The 24,679-nt window shown below is 44.4% G+C and overlaps 1 protein-coding gene across 37 annotated transcripts in view; it reads left to right on the top strand.

Moving 5' to 3' along the window:
* LOC147018074 (uncharacterized) overlaps nt 1-24,679 on the top strand; it is a 90,772-nt gene that overhangs the window by 38,814 nt on the left and 27,279 nt on the right. For 10 of the 37 annotated variants that reach the window (XR_015062242.1, XR_015062247.1, XR_015062253.1 and 7 more), the window contains one exon: nt 7,847-8,058. The exons of 6 other annotated variants lie outside the window; for them this stretch is intronic. Coding sequence is in view for 3 of the 31 variants with exons in the window: in XM_085897405.1 (XP_085753531.1) it covers nt 7,891-8,058 (168 nt within the window). In the remaining 28 variants the exon portion in view is untranslated. Of the gene's footprint in view, nt 1-7,846; nt 8,059-16,244; nt 16,328-16,873; nt 17,254-19,888; nt 20,869-21,157; nt 21,218-22,846; nt 23,140-24,679 lie in introns of those variants that run through there. 21 more of the 37 variants (XR_015062248.1, XR_015062254.1, XR_015062241.1 and 18 more) reach the window with 13 other exon arrangements.

Raw genomic sequence — 24,679 nt, 5'->3', positions numbered from 1 at the left:
AGTATGGAGTAAACCTTGACAGAAATGCATCACATGGACTGGTCTTGGTGGCAAATACTGCTTTTATATTTTCTTCACAGGTTTAAAGTGACATGGAGTGACAAACTCAACAGCCAGGCAAGCAGGAAACTGGTTCGGGATGTCACTGTAAATCCATCCATGACTTTGAAATATCTACAAAGCTTTATATCCGAAATGTGGGTCAGTGTTCATCAATCCACAATATTCCGTTCCCTTTACAAAGCTGGCTTCTAAGGTGGCAAGAAAGAAGCCATTTCTGAAAAGGACACATGTAAAAGCTCGAATGAAGTTTGTGAAAAAACATCTAAATGATACTACAGGAATGTGGAGGAAGGTTTTGTGGTCAGAGGAGACAAAAATCGAACTTTTTGGTCTAAATTCAAAGTGTTACGTCTGGCACAAGCTTAACACTGCACATCACCAGTCAACACCATCCCTACTGTAAAGCATGGTGGTGGCAGCATCACATTATGGGGCTGCTTTACATCAGCAGGGATTGGCAAGCTTGTCAGGATGGAAGGGAAATTGGGATGGTGCAAAGTACAGGAGAATCCTTGATGAAAAGCTGCTTGAGTCAGCAATGAATCTGAAACTGAGGAGGAGATTCACATTTCAGCAGGACAATGATCCCAAGCACAAAGCTAAAGCCACACTGGAGTGGCTGAATAAGAAGAAAATAAATATTCTTGAGTGGCCCAGTCAAAGTCCTGACTTGAACCCAATTGAACATATATGGCGAGCCGTGAAGATTACAGTCCATCGACGATGCCCATCAAACTTGGCAGAACTAGAGCAATTTTCATGTGAACGATGGGCAAATATTTCACCATCTCACTGTGCAAAGCTGGTTTCACCATCTCACCGACCCCAAAAAGACTCAGAGCAATCTTTGCTGCAAAAGGTGCTTCCACCAACTACTCACTGAAAGGGCTGAGTAGTTTTACAACCAGTGAATTTTGATTTGTCCATGTTTTTTGCAGATATTCCTGACATGTAACCTCCTTGAACTATAACTGTTTGGTTTGATCTTTTCAGTTATTAATAAAAACGTTCATTTGGAAAAATTGTTTCCATATCATTCATAATTCATCTAAATGTGCCATTATTGGAAGGGGGTGAATACTTTTGCAGGCCACTGTATATATAATATAAATAATAAAAACATTTTTTTTAATGCAAAAGCATGTGGGGATGTTCCTCCAAAAAGTATGTAAACAAGGTAGGGATAGTCACAATAAATGATCACGTGAAACCATCACTACATCTTTTATTGAATAATGGCTGTCCCTAAAAAGGACTGTGTCTGTGTCTGTGTGGAGATGGCGTCATAACTTTTTTACCATTGGAATTTTTGTCATCAAATTTTTAACAAAGCTTTATTATGAGAACTAGCAAATATTGTTGTGGGCCAGGGGTCGGTGGCGAGGACGACCGCTAGACGGAGTAATAGGGCCGTCTCCCAACGAACACCTGGAATTGAACGGTCGTCACCCCGGATAACTCCGGAGTCGACAGGTCACTTAAAGGACCGTGGTCACCAATATTTCGACAGCGTGAGGTAGGGTCCATTTGTCTATTCCAATTTACCTATGTACTCACACCGTCGAGCTACCGGGGAAGTCACACCCTCGGCCGACTGTCCGAACCGAGTCGCATGTACCGACTCGGGTCCGGCGTAACCGAGCGGGAGTTACCAGAGCTGCTCCGGTCCCAATGATAACTTACGGCACAAATGGCCTTTCTACTTCTCAAGCCCGCACCGTGCTGGGTCAATGGTAGAAACGACAGGCAACGAACTGGAACATTTAACAGGTATTTATTTACAATAGGGAGGGACACACAAAGCAGAGTTATCCGAATAAAAGAAATGCAATTGACAATGAACACAGGCACTTAACAGTCTCTACTTACAGGACGGGCGCCACACAGACACACACACACACCCAAAATGAATGGGGCCGATTGGCCTTTATTTGACCCTTCAGCTCGGGAGGGAAGGCGAGCTGAGGGTAAGAGTTCGGTCGGGCACCTTTCTGCCTTGTGCGGTCTGGTCGAGACGAGCTGGTTTGAGGGGGAGGGGGGGGGACTCGAACTAACACCTTCGTCACCGCACCAAGCACCAGGGACCGGGAATGATGCAACGAACGCCAGCAGGCAAGACGAGAACGATCCCAGCAGGCAAAACAAGGCGACGAGGCTTCTCTTCTGCCAGCCGGATCGCCCCCATTACTATTCATTCCTCATGTGAGGTGGGAGGGGTCCGTCCTGATGTATTCTTTGCCCTGATTGGACAGGGTTTCGTGGGGTGATATCTGTCCATCTGCGATTGGACAGGGGGGCACCCCCTCCTTTCCTGGGCAGAGTTGTAGCTCTGAGATGAGGAAACCACCGCTCACGTCCGTGGTCGAACGCACGTGGGCAATGGCGTTGATGGTGCGAAGAAGTGAAGGGAATTGATGTATAAAACTAACAAGAAAATAACTTGCAGCGCACACATGAAATTCCCGTTGGACACAGGGGGTGGATTCTAACTATACACATATACTTAACGAAATAACTAAACATTGGGACTGCTGACTGTCTGTGTGCAAGAGGCTTCCAAATCCGTAACAATATAACCCATCACTTTGACAGGGGTGTTAAAGGGGGGATAGAGAGGAGGGAGAGAGAGGAAGAAAGGAGAGTAGGGGGGGTTAGGGGAGGATGGAGCGAGGGGAGGAAGAGGGGAGGATGGAGCGAGGGGGGAAGAGGGGAGGATGGAGCGAGGGGGGAGAGGGGAGAACGGAGGGGGAAGAGGATGGAGGGAGGGGGGAAGAGGATGGAGGGAGGGGAGAAGAGGAGAGGACGGAGGAAGGGGAGGGGCGAGAGGACAGAGAAAGGGGAGGGGGGAGAGGAGAGGATGGAGGGAGGAGGTGAGAGGAGAGTAGAGGATGAAGGGAGTTGGGAGAGGAGAGGATGGAGGAGGGTAGAGAGAGGAGAGGACAGAGTGAGGGTAGTGAGAGGAGGGGACGGAGGAGGATAGAGAGAGGAGAGGACGGCGTGAGGGGAGAGGAGCAGACGGAGGGAGGACGGAGGGAGAGGGGAGGATGGAGGGAAGCGAGAGGGGAGGACAGAGGAAAGGGATAGGGGAGGATGGAGGGAGGGGGGAGAGGACAGGACGGAGGGACGGGGGGAGAGGAGAGGAAGGAGGGGGATGGGAGAGGATGGAGAGAGGGGAGGGGATAGGATGAAGGGAGAGGGGAGAGGAGAGGATGGAGGGATGAAAGGAGAGGACAGAGGGAGGGAGTGGACAGGAAGCTAGGAAGGGGAAAAGAGCGAGGAAGTGGTGGGGAACGAGAGCGGCACCTCACCAAATGTTGCTATATGCTGTAGGAGTGAGGGTTAGGGTTGGGAGGCAGAGAGAGGGTGGAATAGGGGTGAGAGAGGGGAGGGGGGAGAGGGAGATGGCTGAGGAAGGCAGAGGGATGAAGGAGGGAGAGGGGTGAGGGAGGTAGAGGGGTGAGGATTTCCGGCAGATATGATGCCCAGTTTATCATCCATCCTCGAGACAGCACACACATTGATGAATCACCCTGCCTGTGAAACACCAGGATGAGAGTTTATAGATGGGTCAGGATTCAAATCCAGGCCACATAGAGCAAGCATGCGTACCTCTCGGCTTTATTGCCGTGATATGGTGATTCATTCTTTCATAACTGAAAACATTTTTTACTCTTTGTGATAAAATAATTTATTTTGCTTTCTTTCCTCCGGCATTGAACCGCGGTATCGCCATTGAAACGTGAACGCACACCAAGCGGCTTCACCAAGCCAAACTGATGAAGAAACTTTTAAAAACGAAATGTTTTTCTTTTTATTTGTATTTATCTATGCCGAAATGACGGGTCATATAATGGAAGAACGTACAAAAAGGGGAAACGTCATGGAAAATAAAATTTAACCTTTTCAGCGAGCCAGCCACAGTCTTTTGCACCGCAGAACAACATGTGGCCAATGCAGGTGAGTGACCCCTGTACTTTGTTCAAGTTGATCGATTTACAGTATTCAGTGACCGCGCTACAATAGTCGCACTTTCGCGAAGTGGCTTAAACACTCCAACGAAACGGTTGATAAGAAACGGCTCGCTTGGCATGCGATTAATTATCAATAATCAAACCATCATATTAAACATACACCTCCTGGAGAAGCCCAAATCTCAAATATATCCGAATTGGACAAATTAACACTTTTCTCGGAGTTGGGACTGCTTGTAAATTCGATTCTAGAACTTAAATTTTGTAATTCTGCTTAGTTTAAGAGATTCTCACGGTGATCGCACATGCAGAAATTAAATAAATCAACGAATGCTGCCATCTCCGAGTGTTTATAAGCATTGCATTGTACCCAGCAATTTGTAGCTATGGTGAACAGGCGTTCAACAATAAGAGTGAGGAAAGTGAAAACAACAACTATATCGTGAAGAAATCGTTGCGGCCTGTTCCAAGTCAAGGCATGGTTGAGCAGGCCTAAAAACATGGCATCTTCAGACCCCAGTGAAGTTACCAAAGATACGTCTTTAGATTCCAAAGAGCGAGGTGGCCGAGGAAGCCCCTAATGAAGGGTATAATTAAATAAGGCCGTTAATTATCTTCAAGAAGGTGTGTTTTAATTAACCCAAACACCCAATTTTCACTCTTGCACTTCATTGGAGTTTTCTTAGTATGCATGCAAAGTTTTAGGCTGATAGGTTACATGGTTTTAGAGTTATGGAGGAGAGACACACACTGACATTTATTTGTATGGATATGAAGAAGACAAATTAATAATTTGAACAAAAGCTCAAAGATCAACATCACATAAAATCGTCAATTTTCATCCAATTTACCTGAAATTTTAATTATCATTTGAGCTTTTGCTATCTAATTTTCAACAAAGTTTTATTATAAGAATATGAAGAAGACAAATTAAGAATTTCGTCAAAAAGTCAAAGGTACTGTTTAGCATACGGAAGGCGAAGAGGTCCGAGTTCAAAGCGGATGGGTGTTGCATTTTCAGATGCTTTGTCGTTTAAAATGCTTTTATTACTCGTTTCTTTTTTGTTTACGTGTTGTTCATCTGTCCGTATGTACGTTCGTCCATTTTTCTCTGTTTTCTCTGCAACCGCTTATCCGAATGACACAAAATTTTCACCATAGGTGTGAATACTCATGTGGAATGTTTTTATCATAATCATGACGTCATAGGTCATGTGGTGTGGCATCCACGTTGGAAAAAAGGAAAAACTTTGGACCTCTGTATCTCTGAAACTGCTCCATGTAATGGAAAAAAATTGAAACTTGGCAAATGTGAAGTACTCCCCATGGTAAACAAGTGTTTTTTTGATGATGTCAAAGGTGGATTCGTTATGACGTCATAATTGTATACTTCAAACGTTTTATCCGATCAGTATGAAAATGTTTTGTCATCTCGGGTTAAATTGTAGGAGGAAAAATTGATGACGTCATCAATCACGTGGTCTGGCAGCCATATTGTTTTTAACATAAAAACCTTCAAAAATCTTCACCGAAATGGCTGAACAGATCGAGGCAAAACGTTAGAGGTATAATCACCTATCCATGAGGAACAAAAGTTCTCCACCTATAATGACATAGTTAACATGGTTTGGCAGCTATGATTTTTTTGAAGAATAAACCTTTAAAAATTCAGACATTAAATCCTTCCTCTTCTCCAATGGCTTAATTTCCGATCATCAGTTTGGATTCAGACCAGATCACTCTACCCCAGATATGCTGCTTCTGCTCCCCCAACAATGGATGGCGATCCTCAATGCCAGTCATTAAATTAGAGCCATATCCCTAGACATATCGCGTGCTTCAATACGGTCTGGCACCCTGCCCTCACCGAACTCTCTTCCTGTGGTATCCAAGGACATCTCCATTCATGGCTCACAGACTTCCTCTCCTGCCGCAGCCAACATGTGGCCTTCATGGAGTTCTCTCATCCCCTCTTCGCTAGTCCAACACGTGGAACATGTCTTTCAACCCTGACAAATCTCACACTCTCACTATGTCTCGCCAAAAGGACCGTCTGGACCCCCCCCCCGCCCCCGGATCTACTTTCTCAACAATCCTCTGGAAGAAGTCCTTTCATTCAAGCTTCTGGGTCTCACTATCTGCCATGATCTTTCCTGGGAAAGCCACATATCCAAGCTGGCCTCCAAAGCCAGTCGCCGACTGTGCATCTTCCATCGTGCAAAGTCCTTCCTTGGCACACCTGAGCTCCTGACCACATACAAAGCTTTTGTCCGCAGCCTGATGGAGTACTGCTCTCCCCTCTGGGCTGGTGCTCCCGCCTCTCCCCTTTCTTGGTTTCACGCTGTGGAAACCAAGGCATGTCAGATCATTGGTATCTCCTGTGATGAGGCTGAGTCCTTGGGTCTCTCACTGCAGGCAGGTCGGTCGTCTTTGTCTTCTACCATCTCCTCTCCGGCCGCGCCCCCCCTCCCGGCTCTGTCTGCGACATGTCCCTCCACATATTTCTGCAGGGTGCTCAAGTTCCACCAGCAGCCCCCTTCTGGTAAAACTACCAAAATCAAGAATCACTGCGTACCTTCACTCTTTCATTCCTCTTTTTTTCCTGCCTTTGGAACAAACTCCCTCAGTCTCTTCAATCCCACTCTCCCCTCCAGGTCTTAAAAACAGCTGTTCACCACCATCTCTTATCTTCCCCCATCCAAAACCATGGTCTTTTCTACTCCAGTTAATCCACCCCAAACCCACCTCCTTCAAATTCCCTGCTTTCCTTCCTGAAAGTCCCTGTCGTGTGAGGACCTGAAAGTCCCTGTCGTGTCCATCTTGTTTACCCTGTGTACACCACCCCATCCCTCTCCCTTCCACAGATCTCCTCATGTCTCTGTTCCCCAATCTTTTTTCCATCCCTCTTCCACCCCTCTTGTTGTATGCTCCATGTGTTAGCTATCATACGAGCCTCAATGGTGTATACAAAAAAAAATTCTTCTCCAGAACGGCTTGACAGATCGATGTGAAACTTCATCGACGTGTTCCCAAAGCATTGGGGATACCAGAGTGTTTATGAATAATTAATCGGTCACATGATCTGGCAGCTATATTGGATTGAATGAAGATCTTAAAATAATTATGTCCCTTGAACCGCTTCATCCATCGACGTGAAACATCACAATTATGATCTAGTAGTCATGGGTGATATGTGCTTTCAATTTCAATGTGATCAGATGCATGATCTGGCAGCCAGAATTATTCAATGTTTTGAATCAGGGTTCAGGATTGAAATCAAACTTGGTTCGTGTATTATAACAATATAATAATGTGGGGGGAGGCATATCTGGCAATGTCTTGATGTCGAATAGTGCCCTTCTAGTTTATAAACGTGTTTCCATGCTGGAGAATTTCATTTCATTTTTTTTATATTCTTTGGATTTGTGTTGTGTTAAACATGAGCAGTCCCCTCACCCGCTTCCGGGTTGAATGATATAGGTACAGAAGGGGAATCTGAAGTGGAGTGCAATCTTTGCTGAAGTTAATCAAGTGATTAAATTGATGAAACGGTCATTTCTAGTTCTAAAGTGTTTTACCAAGAGTATGTGACAAGAGCGCCTTTATTTGTCTGTCCCTGCGCTTTCTAGTTAACTATGCTCGACTACTGATTTACAAATGTTGTAGTACAAACTTTATAGATGTACTCACTTTGTAATGGTACTGTATTGTAAATACTTTATAGATGATCGAACATTCGAAATAGTACGTACTTTATAGAAATATGTTTGTTGGTGCTGTCGATGGGTCCCATGCCTGGCTTGCGCGAACAGGGCAGCGGCATGAGGCATGAAGACAGCTGATCGACCTCCCAGGAATGACCAAGAGATTCCTCACATCCAAGATGTTATTGGGGGTGGTGGAGGATGGGGGGGGTGGAGAGGAAGAGGAGTGTGTGGCGGGAATGGGCCGGTTCATGGAGACCGATCGGCACTATGATCATGATCGCGCTTCCCTGATGAATCTGGGCAGCAGGGAAGAGTGGGTAAGATTTGGCCCTGAACTTCTGTTAGGGGTACAACCACCACGAAGAGGCATCCCCGATAGTTCATGCATGTGTATTATTAGTACGTACTTTAGAGACACACAACCCTGACAATATTCCACCATTAACCACACCCATATAGGTCTGATTGCCCCTTGGGTAAATGTGTCTAGCGGTCCCGCCCTTATCAGGCTGATTGACTGATTGATTGACAGTTCCCTTCCTATTCCTTTGCGAAGGAATGCAGTTTTGCGTACTTTTCGTGGAATCCTTTCGAGCTATTAAAATTTTGAATAGTTTGCACCTTCCACTATAAAATGCAGTAGATTTGTGTTTAAACGAAGTTCGTAGCTTAAACCAATTTTGAGTTAGTCTGTCAGAAAAGAAGAAGAAGCTTGACAAACAGACAATTTTGGGTCTCATTTTTCGAGTTCAATGATAATGTCCCAAAGTTTAATGAGTGTTATTGGTTGAGAAATTCTCTGCGGATGACTGGTTGCTAACTTATAGTTTTATCTTGGTATAATTTTTTGAGGATTTATGTTGCATTGAGCCAATGGAGTGTCCAGGCCATCCCTACATTAGAAGTCGACTGACATATATGTATATATATATATATATATATATATATATATATATATATATATATATATATATATATATATATATATATATATATATATATATTTTTTTTCTTTTATTCAATTTACCATACTCTTTATGGAGTGTTTGTGCTGCTGAGGCAGTTTCTTGGCAAGGATTATATTACGTGGTTTGCCATTGCGTTCACAGTTGTTTGTCTGTTTTATATCTTCGCTTATCTACTATAAGTGTGTGTGTGTGTGTGTGTGTGTGTGTGTGTGTGTGTGTGTGTGTGTGTGTGTGTGTGTGTGTGTGTGTGTGTGTGTGTGTGTGTGTGTGTGTGTGTGAGATATATTATCATTGTTATTATATTAGCATAATACACCACTTTGGGGTGGAAGAATGGAGTATGACATCATACCTCACAATCCTGTGTGAGTTACATTGCAACTATTAACTCATGGATTAAAGGCCCTGTCACACCTTGACGATTTAGCCAGCGTATGCCTGACGTATGCAAAATTTGGCTAAAATGCTGGCACACGTCGAATACGTTATGGGTAAGTTTGTATACGTTAAGAGCACGCTGGCATACGTCGTAGTACGCTGGCTTTTTTTCGTAGTACACTGGCATACGTCTTTGTACACTGGCACATGTCGTAGTACGCCGAGGTGTTAGACAAATTTTCCATGCTTGAAATTTTTTGACGTATGACTCACGTTCCGCATACGCTTGGCCATAAGTTGTAGGCACGTTATGCGATCGTTGACACACGTCAAGTCTTCGACACGCGTTACTTGTAAGTTACTCATAAGTCGAAACGCGTCGAGGTCATGTTTAGCGTACCCGAAACTTATTTCTAACCTATGAGTAACGTGTTGGAGGCACGTTACGCGATCGTTAACACACGTCGACGCACGTTACTTGTACGTTACTTTTTCGGCATGACGGTGATGTTGACACTTCGATTTCTAGTGCAGTTATGATATAATAGCGAACGCAGTGAGCTTCATACTTAACGCATGCACGTGAGAGAATAGGAAACAACAACAACAACAACACAATACCCCTGGATATTTGGAATCCGTATCGTTAGCTATGACTTATTGCTTCCGGTTGTTGTTAAACGCTGTGCGGTGGGTGTATAAACACGATTGGGTTTTATTTCTATCTTATGAATATTACTTGACGTGTGCACATGAGAGAATAGGAAACAACAAAAACAACACAATACCCTGGCAATTGTGAATCCGTGTCATTGGCTATGACCATTTTGCTTCCGTTTTTTTGTTTCTGGTTTTTTTTTGTTTCCGGTTTTTTCATGGGGAATGATGCATGCCGGGAGATCATGACCCGAAGTGTTTATTTCTTTATTCAATTATTTTTTTCCCAAAGTTAATTTTATACTTCCGAAAGTGATTTTTTTCATGACAGGAAGTGTTTATTTTGTATTTAACATTACCGGGAGTGATTTTGAAACTCTTTCCGGAACTTTTAATTTCTTTTATTCTTGACTAGAAGTGAACGTTTATTTATTTATTTCTTCAATTATTTCTTTCCCAAAGTTAATTTTACTAAAGATATCTCCCGCATCATCAAAAAATATTTTTTTAATCGTGATTTACATTATTTGTTCGCTGATCCGAATCCAGGCCGAAGTAACCGGAAATTGTGTCAAAATCATCAGCTGTGCAGCACTTACATGTACCACGGTATAGTTGGCAAGTATACAGTTGTGAACAAGTTTTATGTAAAGTCAGAAGCGAATGTAAGAAGAATTCTACGTTCACTTCTCGGCTTTGCCTATTCCATATTATAATTAATAGGCTGCCGCTCAACGATTTAAATCATAACCGCACTAGAAATCGAAGTGTCAACATCACCGTCATACCGAAGAAAAAGAAAAAAAAACAGGGAGTCTGGAACACTGAACAAACCATTACCTTGACGTGTTTCGACTTATGAGTAACGTACAAGTAACGTGTGTCGACGTGTGTCAACGATCGCGTAACGTGCCTACAACTTATGCCAGCGTATGCGGAGCATGTGTCGTACATCGAGAGATTTTCAACATGCTGAAAATTTCTCGACGTACTCGGCGTATGCCAGCGTACTACGATGTATGCCAGCGTGCTTTTAACATATACAAAACTTACCCATAACGTATTCGACGTATGCCAGCTTGGTTCGGCAAATTTTTCATACGTCAGCATACGCTGGCTAAAACGTCAAGATGTGACAGCGGCTTCACACTTCGATGTCTAGTGCGGTTATGATTTAAATCGTCAAGCCGCAGCCTATAAATAGCTTACGCCATGTGATCGTCGGCGATACGCTGTCGCGCGCTATGCATAAGTTAGACTATCGTTGGGAATAGGTTGTGAACGCCGACAACACGCTCAGCATTCGTTGGTATAAGTTATCTATATGTGATTGAAACGTTCTGTGTACGTTACTAATACGTTATGCATACGTCCAACACGTTATTATATGCCCAAAACTTTTTTAAAAACATCAATAGTTCAGCGTACGCCAGCGTTTTACATACATTTTGATACGTTGCCATACGCTGGCTAAAACGTCAAGGTGTGACAGGGCCCTAAGGTACTGCAAAGTGAGAGAATTTCAGTGACATTGTAAAATATAGAGGGCAGGATGGTAATCTTACCATGTCATCAATTCGTTTCTTGTTTTCTTTTCCGATGACGTTTGACTGTGAAGGAGGTCTTCGCTTTCCTTGCAATGGGTGGGGGGGGGCAGTGGGGTGGAGAGAAATAACGGTTCTGCAAAACCACAACTTATGACGCTTGAGTTGCAATGTGCTTTTGAAGGTAGAGAAACTCCTCAAGCCATGTTATACAAAAGGTGTACAACAGTTTCACAAAACTCAGCAACACCACACAAGAGAGCCTTATTCCCATACCAATGATGTGCAAGTGTATGTAGTGGTATGGTCTTTACCTATCATAAGTGTCATACCAGATTGATAGAAATATACAGCAATGTATTTTGAGTCACAGACCAATTTTCCAGCTACGGTTCAAGGTGCACACCATTCGACAAACTCGCTTGGAATTGATTTGCTGTTACATACGACACTGTATCTGCAAAAAGACGCATGCTTGGATATATGTGCTTGCCATACTGAAGAATCCTTCCCCCCCAAAAAATGCATTTTAAACATGATTGCTTCAACAATAGAATGAAACGAAGGTAAAAGGTCAACTAAATCTCGTTCCAGCCACCCTATTTTGCAAACGTTTTGGAAGTATTGTTTAGCATAAAGTGCTATAGTTTAGGCTTTTGATTGTGCAATCCTGCAATATAATGGTCCTGTCATAGAGCATGCTCAGCCAGCATACTTTAGCTTTGCATGACAACTATATCTGGAACTGGGAAGTTTTCTTTAAACCATCCTTCATGGATAACTAACATGAGGAAAGGTATTAATTCCTTTGAAGAAAAGCGTATCCAAGTAGCCACGAGAAAAAGGAGGGAATACAAAGCAATCAACATCAGAGAAAGTCCAGTGGATCCCGTTCATCCACCCAGATTCCGATGAATATTGCAGATCATTCTGATTGATTGGCCTACATAGCCACAGGCAAACACAGTACAGACCTCCGCCAGGCTGAACAGTTTGTTTTGTATTCCGCTGATAGGCCGGATCTGCATCCTGACCTTTACCAAAATATAATCGGCTTGTTCTTGTCGCCTACCCAACTCATCCACCAAGTTTTGTCATAATTTATCTACAATTTTTTTACATATTGTGCTATATATCGTTTTTGGCCCCATCTCTCAATGATGAGGAATCCATTTTTTAAATTTTTTTTAATTCTCGTATCCAGATCTGGATCTTCACCAAAATCTAAACAATTTGTCCTTGTCACACATCCAACCTGTCCACCAAGTTTCATCCGAATCCGTCCATAACGTTTTGAGATATAGTGCTCTATATTGTTTTGGCCCTATCTCTCAATGGTGAAAAAAATCACTTTAGAAAAGATAGTATCCAGATCTTCACCAAGATTTAATCATTTCGTCCTTGTCACGCACCCAACCTCCACCAAATTTCATCCGAATCTGTCCATACCTTTTTGAGATATCCTGCTCACAGACAGACAGACAAGACGGGTGAAACTAGAACGGCACTCAGTGGAGCGCATACCTCCACCAGACTGGACAGTTTGTTTTGTATCTCACCGATAGGCTGTATCTGGATCCGGACCTTAACCAAAATCGAATCACCTTGTTCTTGTCACCTACCCAACTCATTCAAGTTATGTGATAATCCATCCACAACTTTTTATAAAATCGTGCTGTACATCGTTTTTCACCCTATTATATCTGCTTCTCTCAATGGTGAAGAATCACTTAAAGATGTATAGTATCCAGATTCGAATCCAGATCTTCACCAAAATCTTATCAATTCGTCATGATTACACACCTATCCTGTCCACAAAATTTCGTCCGAATCCGTCCATAACCATTGTAAGCAGGATATCTCAAGAAGTTAAGTGTTGTCTTAATGGTTAGGGTGGTGGGCTTTGGATCCTAGGGTCCTGAGTTCAAATCCTGCTTAACTGTTGAATTAATACCAGGTGGGGTTAACTCGACCTGTCATCCTTCCGAGGTCGGTAAAATGAGTGCCAGCATGCTGGTATACTGTGTCGGAGTGGCGACCCGTCCAGGATTGTGCCCAATAGCCAAGGAGACTGCTGAGGCAGCACCAACGCTCTGCACAGAGTATGGTCCCAATCTCCTCCTTTCCTGCTTACAAACAGACAAACAGACGGGATTGAAAACATAACTTCCGCCCACCTTCGGAGGCAGAGGTAAATATAACCTCTGTCCACCTTCGGTGGTGGAAGTACCTGGTAAATGGCAAGCAAGCTGTCTTCATTGATTACTCAGGATAGATAGCCATCATACCTGAAAAAGTTTATCCACAGCTCCTTTATTTATTCTGCATGGAGATAAGGCCGAGATTTTTTGGAATCATTTCAGTCTTGTTGAGGTCAAAGACAGAGCTCAATATATTAAAGAACAATGCACTCCATTGTAGGAAGAAGAGGACAGAAGATGGGTTTTTATGTCTGAATTGAAAGAGACAAAATGAAGACGTTTGCTGATGGGTATGCATTTTACATAGAAGGAGCACAAAACATCATGAGGGATAGATTGTGGAAAAGGCAAGTGAAGCAACAGCTCCCAAGTAGGGCAAGTGTCTCTTGCTCCACCGATTGATGAAAGAAAAAGGACAGGCCTGAAGCTCATAGTACAGTGAGAAAGAAGACGCTGTGCCCACAAACTTCAAGGTGATCCTGACTTTGCAGACATGGCAAGAAGCACCAGATGCAATACATGGGTTCAAATCAAAAACTCTTAAATTCACATTGGACACTATTTAAATGCCACAATGGTCCACCACTTTGGTGGTTTCATCTGCATGGCATAAGAAAACGCCGTACCATATGCAGGTGAGGATAAACCTGTGAGTCAAATCTCAGGGGTGACTCAATTGAGCCAGAAGTTATGAAAATTTGAGGGTGAAAAGTTTTGAGACCCTTCATTTATAATTGCGCTTCAGCAGGTGAGTGGCAAGTTCGATGGACTTTCTGGCAAGAATATTACAGCCGGGTTTACGTCCAGATTAAAAAAGAAGAAAAGCAAGACAGGGAGAGCAGAGGGTTATATCGGTAAAGAGAGACAGGCATGAGAAAATCAACGTGCATAGCGAGAGCCCTGGTTACAAAGAGAGCTTCTCGTAAAGGATCAGCCGGGTTTTCTGCTTCTCTGGGCAAAGGCTGTTAACGGCCTCCAGGGAATAACACGTTAAAACGCGTCACAGTAACGTCTGAATAGCTTGGGTGGAACTCTGTCACCAATCCAGCACTGGGTGCAGTGCGTGCAGCAAAGCTCACCGGGTGTAAAAGACTTCACAATGGCCACCATTTCCATAAGCGGCTCACTATAATAAAGAGACAAAACATGTTTCACCAACTTTTACAATGCATTAAGAAGTCCTTAAATCCCAAGACTTTTCCGCATATTAACAGGAAACATCCCATTGGAGGTGGATTGTCCGCAGCCACTGGTTGTTTTATTTTCTTTTTGCAGTATTTCTGGCCAGGCTTGTGGAAAGGTGAACGTGCATTTTGCCATGACCTCAATGTGGATTTTACCTGTAGTTTAACCGCCTGATGTAAAATGATGGCAATAACGGGTTTATGTGTGCCCGTGCTCTAACCGCCATGTACACTATACGTGGGTTGTATACCTGACAGCGTGAGAACGAGTGCAGTTGCTGAATTTTTTTGTTTTTTTTCTTTCTTTATGGTGGATTGTGTTTGGGGGTTTTGGATGGGGGCACTGTCCTTTATGTGGAAATGCAGTATTTTAGTGCCCAGTTTCCTCCAAAGAGCTGTGCAGTTGCCTCAAAGGGAAGGTAGACCGAGTTGAGAAAAGGGGGTCTGGGGGGGGGCTAGGAGGAAAGGTTGGAAGGAGAAAGGCAAAGAAAGGAAGAAGGGGGGGTGAATAATCCACCATATTGTCGACAAAATAAACAGATCAATGGCCCATAAAGCCAATATATATATAATCACGGAAAGATGAGATCAGGTGAGGCAGAATGTAGAGGTCCTCTCTAAAGGTCGTTAACGAGCCAGTTGGATGTTTTTCTTTCCAGCAATCCGACAGTAACATGCAAATTGATGAACAATCTCTGGTGTGCCAGTACGGTGACCTCACCTCACCACGAGCCCCATCGTATATCGTTTAACCAATAACCTTAGACTCGTGCATCACGAAAAAAGATACCTCGTTGGTGCTTTCACATCGTAAGACGAGCATCCAACACTTGCTCGTTCATTATTATTGGACTCTTCTTCTGGGAAGTCAGGGAGTGACGTGACAAACCAAGCTGCAAAATGATTTGAGCAAGTGGGTGTGCACGTGAGATGTGGCTCAGGAAAGAGGTGTGAAAATGAGATGTCTTGTACACGTGCACGATTTATACTGACAGGTACTGTGTGTGTGTGTGTGTGTGTGTGTGTGTGTGTGTGTGTGTGTGTGTGTGTGTGTGTGTGTGTGTGTGTGTGTGTGTGTGTGTGTGTGTGTGTGTGTGTGTGTGTGTGTGTGTGTGTGTGTGTGTGTGTGTGTGCGCGCGCGCATCATTATTGCATGCATATTGGACATCGCTGTGCATGTGGGACAGTGTTCCAGTTGAATGGACCCCAGAGGAAGTTTTACAACTGAAGTAAAAAGTACATTCACACGTCAGACGGCGTGAAGGTGTAAGTAAAGGTGAGCACACAGAAAGTGTGCGTTTCATAAAGTAAAAGTGTGTGCCCATGAGGTTATGGACACAAAGGTGTTCAACAGGAAGAGAGAGAGAGAGGGAGAAAGAAAAAGAAAATTGGGGGGGGGGAGGTTGAGATCTCAACAATTCCTTCAGATTATTGAATGCCTAATTTGATGACCATTGGGATCATTAGCGTGCACCTTCTATCATCAAGGTTTCAACCCTTCAATCCCAGAACGGCAGGTCCACACGGCCTTTGCTGTGCCCGAAGGTCATCCAATCGGATGGAGGGAGAGGAGGGGAAAGAGGGAGAGGAGGGGAAAGAGAGAGGAGCGTGTGCAGACCCGCAGCCTGCACGAGGTGAAACAGCTTGGGGCCAGGTGAGGGTACGGCGTGTGTCAACAGCGCGAAATGTTTGCTTCCCGCCCGGGGCCGAGATAACACGGCCGTTTGGGCTATTTCTACTCCAGAAGAAGCCAGCGAGGCCATCACCACCATAGCGGTCCTTGAGACTGAGCAAACATTGTGTTGTTGCCCCCCCCCCCCCGCGCTCTCTCGGCACCGCCCCGGGAGGGCAATTCAGGTCGTGGAACCGCTCGGGGTCAACGGAGGCAAGTCCCTCGGTGCACAGGAGGGTCCAGCACGAGACGGGCACGATGAAGAGGGCGCGTACACGTACACCGACTCCCTGGCACACCGGAGGGAGGGGTTGGCATAGCGGAGTCAGTCTGTTTTTATGTCTTTTCCCTCTCCTCCGCGTCCATACGTCTGTACTCTTCTTCCTCCACAACGGCAAAGCCTTTCTCTTGTTTGGCGACGGAGGACGCGGCTCCGACTCGCCGCAAAGTTGCCCGGCTCGAGGCCTCGCCACCTGCAAAAGCGCACGGCGACCCCCATAAACCCCATCCCACCGGCCCCTCCTTTCCGTGCCGGTCTGTTCTGCCCCCTGAGAGTCCTCCTCCCCACCACGGCCCCCACCCTCTCCCCGCACCCAGACGCACTTGAACCGGAGCCAAGGCGAGCTGCGCGTACAGTACAGTGCGTCGCTAAATCCGGACGGGAAGGGGGCAGGGAGGGAGAGGGGCCCGCAGAAGGGGGAGCGGAGTCCGTGGACGAGTGCGCCATTCGCCCGTCGGGATGAAATGGGGGAGGGGGGCGGTTTTGACTTCAGTTTGAAAGGGGGGGAGGGGAGGAGGGTGGATGGGTTTGTTACCGAGAGGGGAAAAAATGGAAAATGTGGAGAACACGGATCGCCGGAACATCGAGCTGTACGATCGGTGCCGAGAGTGGAACCCTCCCGTGTACAGTAAGTACGCGCGGCCCGCCGTACATAAACCATTTTACCTCCTTCGCTCCGTCTCCTGTTCATGTTTCCCGAGACGGACACGAGTGACGGAGAGTGCCGGAGAGAGCGAGAGTCGCGTGTGTCCTGCGGCCGGACCCACGGCGAGCCCGACGAGTCCAATTCGGCCCCATTTTCACACCGATCTCACTTTGGCACACCGCCCCCCCACTCCCGTCCCTCCACACACACACACACACACACGCACACGCACACGCACACACACACACACACACCTGGTGTTGCGGTACGCAGAATTATTAAAATAAAAATCCCCCATTTTTCGCGCGTTCTGCGTTTGCGGTGAAACTGTACGAGTGCTGGACGGGTCGGGCCTGTCGCACACCGGGGGGGGGGGGGGGTTGGCCTTTCCTGATCGGAGGTTTTTATTTATTAGTAACACGGTCGTCGCCCCCAACCACGGCCACATTCGACTAGTTTATCCTTTCGTCGCACCTTGACCCAACTGTCCAGCACGTCCATGGCAGGTGCCCTTCCTTTTTGGACATAGTCAAGAAACTTGCTCAAAACTTTGCCCTATATCTTCAGAAGTCTGATACTGGCACGACATATATGTATATATTGGATTTTTAAATTTGTACAATTCCGAGTAGAGAGAGAGAGAGAGATACAAGGTTTGTGCAGCACAGAGTTCAATAAACAAACGCTCACTGCTTGTTGTCCAGTCTCACGTGGGACAGTTCCCAAGTAACCGACGTTTGTGGTTCTTCAAGCAAATCGTGTTCCGTCCACTCCGTGACCCAACGAGTTCGTATCGATTGCACAAAAACATTTATTCGTCCACATCGTAACTTACATTGCAAGGTACAAGTCGCGACCGCAACTCCGTGTCTCAGCGATCCGGTTCTTCGTCCCGTACTTTACAAATCCGTGCCCGACACGTACCTCCTCCGTTTTAAAATGTACCCGCTCAAAATAAATTAACTCTTTTTCATTACCAATTCACTGATCCCTTCCTTCCTTCTCCATAGCCAACCGGTAATGATTGTTCACAACGATTTCTTTCCCGCCTTTTCCCAACGACCACCAAAGTGAGTCCCAAATATCCCAGTCGGGTGTCCGCCGGTTCGAAACGCTCTTCCTTTTGCCGCTTAATTCCTACAGATTATCTTTAACACGGTGTTATGGTCCAAACATCAAAGTGACCTCATTATATACCTGTACTGCTACTCCATTTATTTATTATTACTTCTTTTGCTTTTTGTTTGTACTTTCAAATGTCTTCCGAGCAAACCTTAACACCACAATGTCTATCCTGTGTACATATATATATATATATATATATATATATATATATATATATATATATATATATATACACATGTATATACACATATATGTATGCAGTATATATCTGACAAGGGTTATACTGCACTGCATACTGTACTTACATACATGAAGGCAATGGCAAACCACTCAGTATAACCCTTGTCAAGAAACTACTTCGGCATCACCAATGCTGTGTAACACAATATGATACATCAAAACATATATATATATATATATATATATATATATATATATATATATATATATATATATATATATATATATATATATATATATATATATTGCACACACACTCACACATTGTACTTATCAATAGTTTGCTACAAGCAAAAGCAGCACTGTAACAGCTTGGTATCGCTGTTGAGTGTTGTTTTATTGAATCATAAAATATGATAAATATACCTTCATCGTTTTACTTGAATTGATTGTTGTTACAGACAGAAGTAAATACTTTTTAAACGGAGAATGTTATGCTCGATAATTGTTGTCATACAAGTGTAAAACAGAGATAAAATTATCTGCCGGCAAGTTTAAAAGCTACAGCACGTATTGTATTACCGTCAGTAATTAGCCATAGAATGTAATTTTCATTATCGCTGACCTTTCAAACAGTGCATCGAGAAAGACTGTAATTCGGCTTGCGTCGTGTCATGCTCACGGAAAAATGAGAAGTAATCCAGGTGTGTCCAGGTGTGTGAAGCGTAACAGATTGTGATTTGTCATGACGACGATCAACTGCAGTATTTCGTCCTTGTTTGCTGAAACACGATTGGGAGGAATAGGTTTTGGTTTAAAACTCATGTTGAAATGAAAAGTGAAAGAGTTTGTACCGTTTTACCATAGTCAGGGATTTTTTTTAAAAATCACGAACATTGTATCTCTCTTGAAATACCATCGTATTACGAGGGTAGAAGTTGGGACATTTTTTTCGGTGTTAATTTTAGATTAATTTCAAAAAATAATTGTCGTGGCTATTGTGACGAGGTTTGCTACTTCCAATGCGGTGGGTGATGCCCGGGATTGTAGCTTTTAGAGCACTTGGCGTACAGTGTACTTTAAGAGATGGGGTCGGTGTTGTGATTTCCGAGGTAATTTGTGTTTTTTACATGGTGGTGCTGGTTTATACAGATGTAGCCTAACAGATTTTTCATTTCATTTTAGATTGTTTTGCCGTGTGCCATGGGTTGGCGGGATAGCTTGGAGGTGCCCGCACTTGCCTCTGAACCTTGTAGCCTGGGTTTGAAACTCGACCCAGCTATAAACTGTCACCCTGGTGTTTCGCATGCAGGGCGATTCGTCAATGTGTGCATCGTACCTCCAAAAGGCCATCGGGCTGGAAGAACTGTCTGCCAGCACCGTTGGTGCTGTTGAAGAACCGTTGGTGGACGTTAAAGATCCCACGGTGTCCTTTTCGAAGAGTGGGCAAGTTATCGCCTGCATTTTGAACAAATTACAAATTCCTGCCAACTTCAGATGAACATCGGGCCTGGCCAAGCAGTTCGTGAAAGCTTTGAACCAAAAGCCAAAAGGTTCTCCGGCCAACCCCACAACAATGTGGGGACAACCGGAGCCGTTAAAGTAGTAGTAATAGTTGTAGTTTCTGTGAGTCCAGCAAATTTAAGGTGGCTGTTGGGGATCGACCGCCGGAAAATGTGAACTCTGAACGGAATACAATTGTATTGTGGGGATAAAGAACAAAATACAGTTGTTGCTGACCTGTGGCTTTGGTGTTACAGATGTGCGATCAATGTTCTGCACTTCATTATACCATCCATCATTGGCCTTTGTTCAAGGACAAGCCGTTGTTCTTATGATCACACCATTGCATACCCTTCTCAATCAGGCAAAATGTTGTGGTTTTGCCAAAACAAACATTTTTAGGGTCACGAGTCTTCATTGGACGTTGCCATAACAACGTCTGGTTATCTGGTGTGTTGTAAAATCCAATATAAACGCGTTATGATGTGATGCCATGATAACTATTCTTCGCTAGAGAAAGTGTTTATGTTTTCTGTTCTTGTGCACAACCACACCGGTTTAAGATTTCTTTCCTCGTCTGACATCATTCACTTTTCACTTTGCAACGACCGGCGTGGTTGGCTGCATGGTTAATGAGTAATCTTGCGTGTTACACTTTATTGACCACCATGACCGTTGGTTAGCTAGCTGTTTGGGAAAATGAAGATGCTCTAAGTCGGGTGATTTCCATCGTCGATAGTCGAGTTTTCATGTGTTTTTGGAAAGAAAAAGAAAAACACTGGAATTCAGGTTTGGGGGTTTCTGAGTGTTTTTCTCCAGGTGTTTTTATTTATTTATCCACCCCCACCACCTTCGTGTGTCCTGGCATTTAAAATGTAGTTTCCCTTCACATTTTGATGAAGGAATCACACTGATGGTTATGCAAAGTGTAAACAAACTCATTCCTTTATGTCTGCCAATTAGTACGTCTTGCATGACTGGCAAATTTGAAATTTGAGCGCATGTGCAATCGAATGGCATATTCCGTGAAAAATAGCTGTTTTGCTTGGTCATTGTTTTTTCTTTGCTGTATATGCAGAAACTTTATGACATGGAGAGATCTCCACATGGCAATACCAGGGAACAGCATCCAGGAAAGGTGTGCGGTGCATCTGTTGCATAGATTTTCACATCAACGTCAGAAACACATAAATGTTGTTGCACTAATAATAGGATGGCTTGTGGTGTTGAGTGTGCAAGGGGATTTTTTTTAATTCAATTACTTCTCCGTACAATAGCTCCTGGTGCACCAAGGGTAAGGCCTATAACCAGTTTGCTTTGGCCTTTGGGGGTACACCGTCTTCATTGGTCCCCCCTCCCTCGCATTGCAGTCACACTGCAATTCCACGATCAAATCAGTTATCCGAAAAATGGTATACCAAGGTTGCAAAACATCTTGAGCGGAAAGAGGCCTAGTCAAATCTTCCCGATTCTCAAAAGAGTTGTGGTATTGTCACAATGGAGGGAAGTTGTTACGAGTCGTTCATGTTGCTTATAATCGACTGTCCTTTTTGTATTCTTGCTACTTGACACCGGCTACCTTCTTGAAATGACTGTTTAATGCTTGATAAAGATATGGGCCCTAACCTTCATCTCTGAGTGGTTAAACACAATCTTGTTGTGATGTTTTGGTTTTTCTTGAAAAACAACTTACCTTTGCCTTGCTTGCCAAAAAGCACAGTTGATGTGCAACACAGCTCTTACAATTGCCACGTGGACAAAATGGCCGCCTCTTCATGTAGGATCTGCAAGTAGAAGGGTGTGTGCCACAGGGCAGCGGGAAATGGCGGCGGATGTATTGTGACCGACTCTCAGCTTTCTGGCAATAGAATCACAAAACAGATTGACGAGCAGAGAAAACCTGGCATGGTTGCCATGTTGTCCTTTTTAGTTTTCAAACAATTGCACCACATAATGTATCAGCTTGTCTGTGTGAATATTTCTAAATTTGAGGTTTTTGATTGAATTTGCTTGTAGTTTTAACCTCCCATCTTTACCAGCAAGATTTCAACTAGATTTGTTCCCAAAATATTTATCCGATGCATTGTATTGATGATTATGGTGACTTGTAGGTGAAGGGTGATTGTGGAGATTTGGGTTTGGCTGGTGGGTCTGTATTGGAGGGATAAGGTGGGTTGTGCCATGGTGGGTTAAAGTTTGTCAGGTTGGGTGGTGGGGGTGCGGAAGAGGGGTTAAAAAGGCGGGGAGTGGCAGTCAAAGCAAGGAAAAGACGGCAAGATGGCGGGTGACGAGGGCATGGATGCATGGCAGTGCTCGAGCCAGAAGTGGGAGCTGTCTTCACCACATGGCGAAGATCTTTTTCGCTCTTCCTTGGCATTCAGAATTGGATGTGATGGAGCCTTTGGCCTACTTGTTAATGGCCTATGCAAGGTTTGGGCTTTAGAGGGTAGGGAGCTCATTGTTTGAGTGGCACACGCTTTGTGGGCTACACTTGTGGGCCAACGAATTGCGATAGAGCAGGTCTTGCAGACAAGTAAAGGCAGGAGGTGGGCGGTTGGTGGCTGATTGGAGCGTGAAAGCAGGGTAGGGTGGTGGGGCAAGGCGAGCCAGGCACAGCTGCGTTACAGTGGTTGGCGCCATGCCAGGCCTTGTGCTAGGCCTCACGATGCGATGGGCGGCGATTTGTTGCGGGGAGGCAAGCTGGCTGGAGAATGAAGAGCTGCAGGGTAGGGAGGGAGGGATGAAGGTTGAGGAAAGATAGAGTGTAGGGTTGGGCTGGGCGGGAAAGAGAGTGGGGAGCTGTGGTCTCAAGGAGGGGAGGAGGGCTGCAGAGATTTGGCTTATGGGCTTGGTTTGGTTTGCCGTTCCTGGTTGTGCTTGCGGTTGTGCTGTGGATGTAAAAAGCCAGCAGTGCTACTTTTTCATGTACTCTTTAATTGTTCAAATGCTGGAGAATGAAGATCTTTAAGAGGAAGGAGCAAGATGGATATAGAAGAAGACTAAGGAGCTGAAGGGAAAGTAAAGAAAAGAGCAAAGGAGTGCAATGTGTTGAAGGCACAGGTATGAGACATTACATCTTTCTGGTGCAGTTATTCAAAGTGATGGCATGTGCTATATGGCAGGCTTGTTTCTACAGCATTTGTGAATAGGTTTCGAAGAAAGCAGTTTCGTGTGCAATGTGGTATTGCAATTTGTTATGAGAACGTGATGTCTGTTCGAGAGCTTGCGTGCAACAGGTGGAAATTATGGTAAAGTTAAGGTGAATCGGGAAGTTAAAATCAATTAGAGGCGTCAGAGTGGTTGAGATCGAGGACTGTCAGTCGACAGTTGAAATTTGGAAAGTCTAACCATCGGAGTGGATCACATAGTAGCCATTTCAAAGCTTTCACAACGATACTGTACAGTTATCACAGTGTACTGAAAACATATCGAGTCTTGTTCATTTCCAGGCCTTTGCATACTTTTTAATCATAGCCTTCACGGATATTTATTCTTACTCTTTCGGCTACTCTCGGAGGTGTTGGCACAAGTTGCAGCTCCTTTCCTTTTTCCACTTATTCCCTTCCTCCTCATTCTTTTCATTACCTCTTTTTTTCATCGTGTTATTTGATGCAGTGCTCTTTTTCTCATTCATGCTTTCTTCATGCAAGTGTTTTAGCTTTTATAAGTGCCATCCTATTGCATCTGTTTGACGTTGGAACAATCTGAGCGATGGTGCAGAATATTTTTAAGAACAGATTATGCTCGAGGAAAAGCCTTGCCGCCATGCTGCCTTCTCGTTGTGTCCCGCCTAAAATGTTGACTTCATGCCAACTCGTTATATTAATATCGAGCTCCGTTTCACTTTTCGTTTTTTCTATTCATCGTCTTTACAACAAATAATGGTTTTCAAAAAGGCCTGGAAAGCTGTGTTTTGTTGCTCAGCAAGTGTTGAGGCCTAGTCTCATGTCAGATATTCTTCCCCATATCTAACTCCCTTCCATATGCAGTGCCGCCATCACTGACTGCGGCCTAGCCTTGTTGCAGACTCTTGAGGTGAAAATAAGAGTGGTGGGTTATGTGTGGTTGATGCCAATGTGGTGGGGGTTGAATTTGGTAAGAATCAAGGGGCGTGCATATATTCTCCATTCTGCAGTCGTTTTTGGGCACCGTTCCAGGTTTGGCAGACGTGAAAAGAGGCTGTGAGCGACAGAGGCAAAGGCTGAGAGTGATTGCAAGGGGGGGGCATTGGGGGATAATGTTCCATGTAATTAATTTATTTTCGTTTTCTTCCTTTTGTTTTAGTGTTCCTCTTTATCCCTTTGTTTTCATTCGTCCCTCAACCCCTCCCCTCCACCAACATTTGCACGTTCCTTATTTCGATTTTCAAATTTTTTTTTATATGTTGTCATTTCTTCTTTCTTTATTTCTTCCTTTTTTCTGGATAGCCTCATCAAAAAGAGGGCATGTCTGTGTGTATGAGACGGGGACTAATGAGAGCCTAGTATCTAGGCCCAGGATTACTAAGCTACAAGTAATGCAGAGCAGGCCTGGGCTGTGCCGGGACAAGTCTCAGGTCAGGAGTGTGGGCATAACATGGTACAGGTTGGCCATTGTTTCA

Source organism: Eptatretus burgeri, chromosome 10 (assembly GCF_056783735.1).
Source record: "Eptatretus burgeri isolate ZD-2024b chromosome 10, Ebu_testis_v1, whole genome shotgun sequence".
In the NCBI taxonomy this organism is placed as follows: domain Eukaryota; kingdom Metazoa; phylum Chordata; class Myxini; order Myxiniformes; family Myxinidae; genus Eptatretus; species Eptatretus burgeri.
This window is presented reverse-complemented; position numbering and strand designations above follow the sequence as displayed.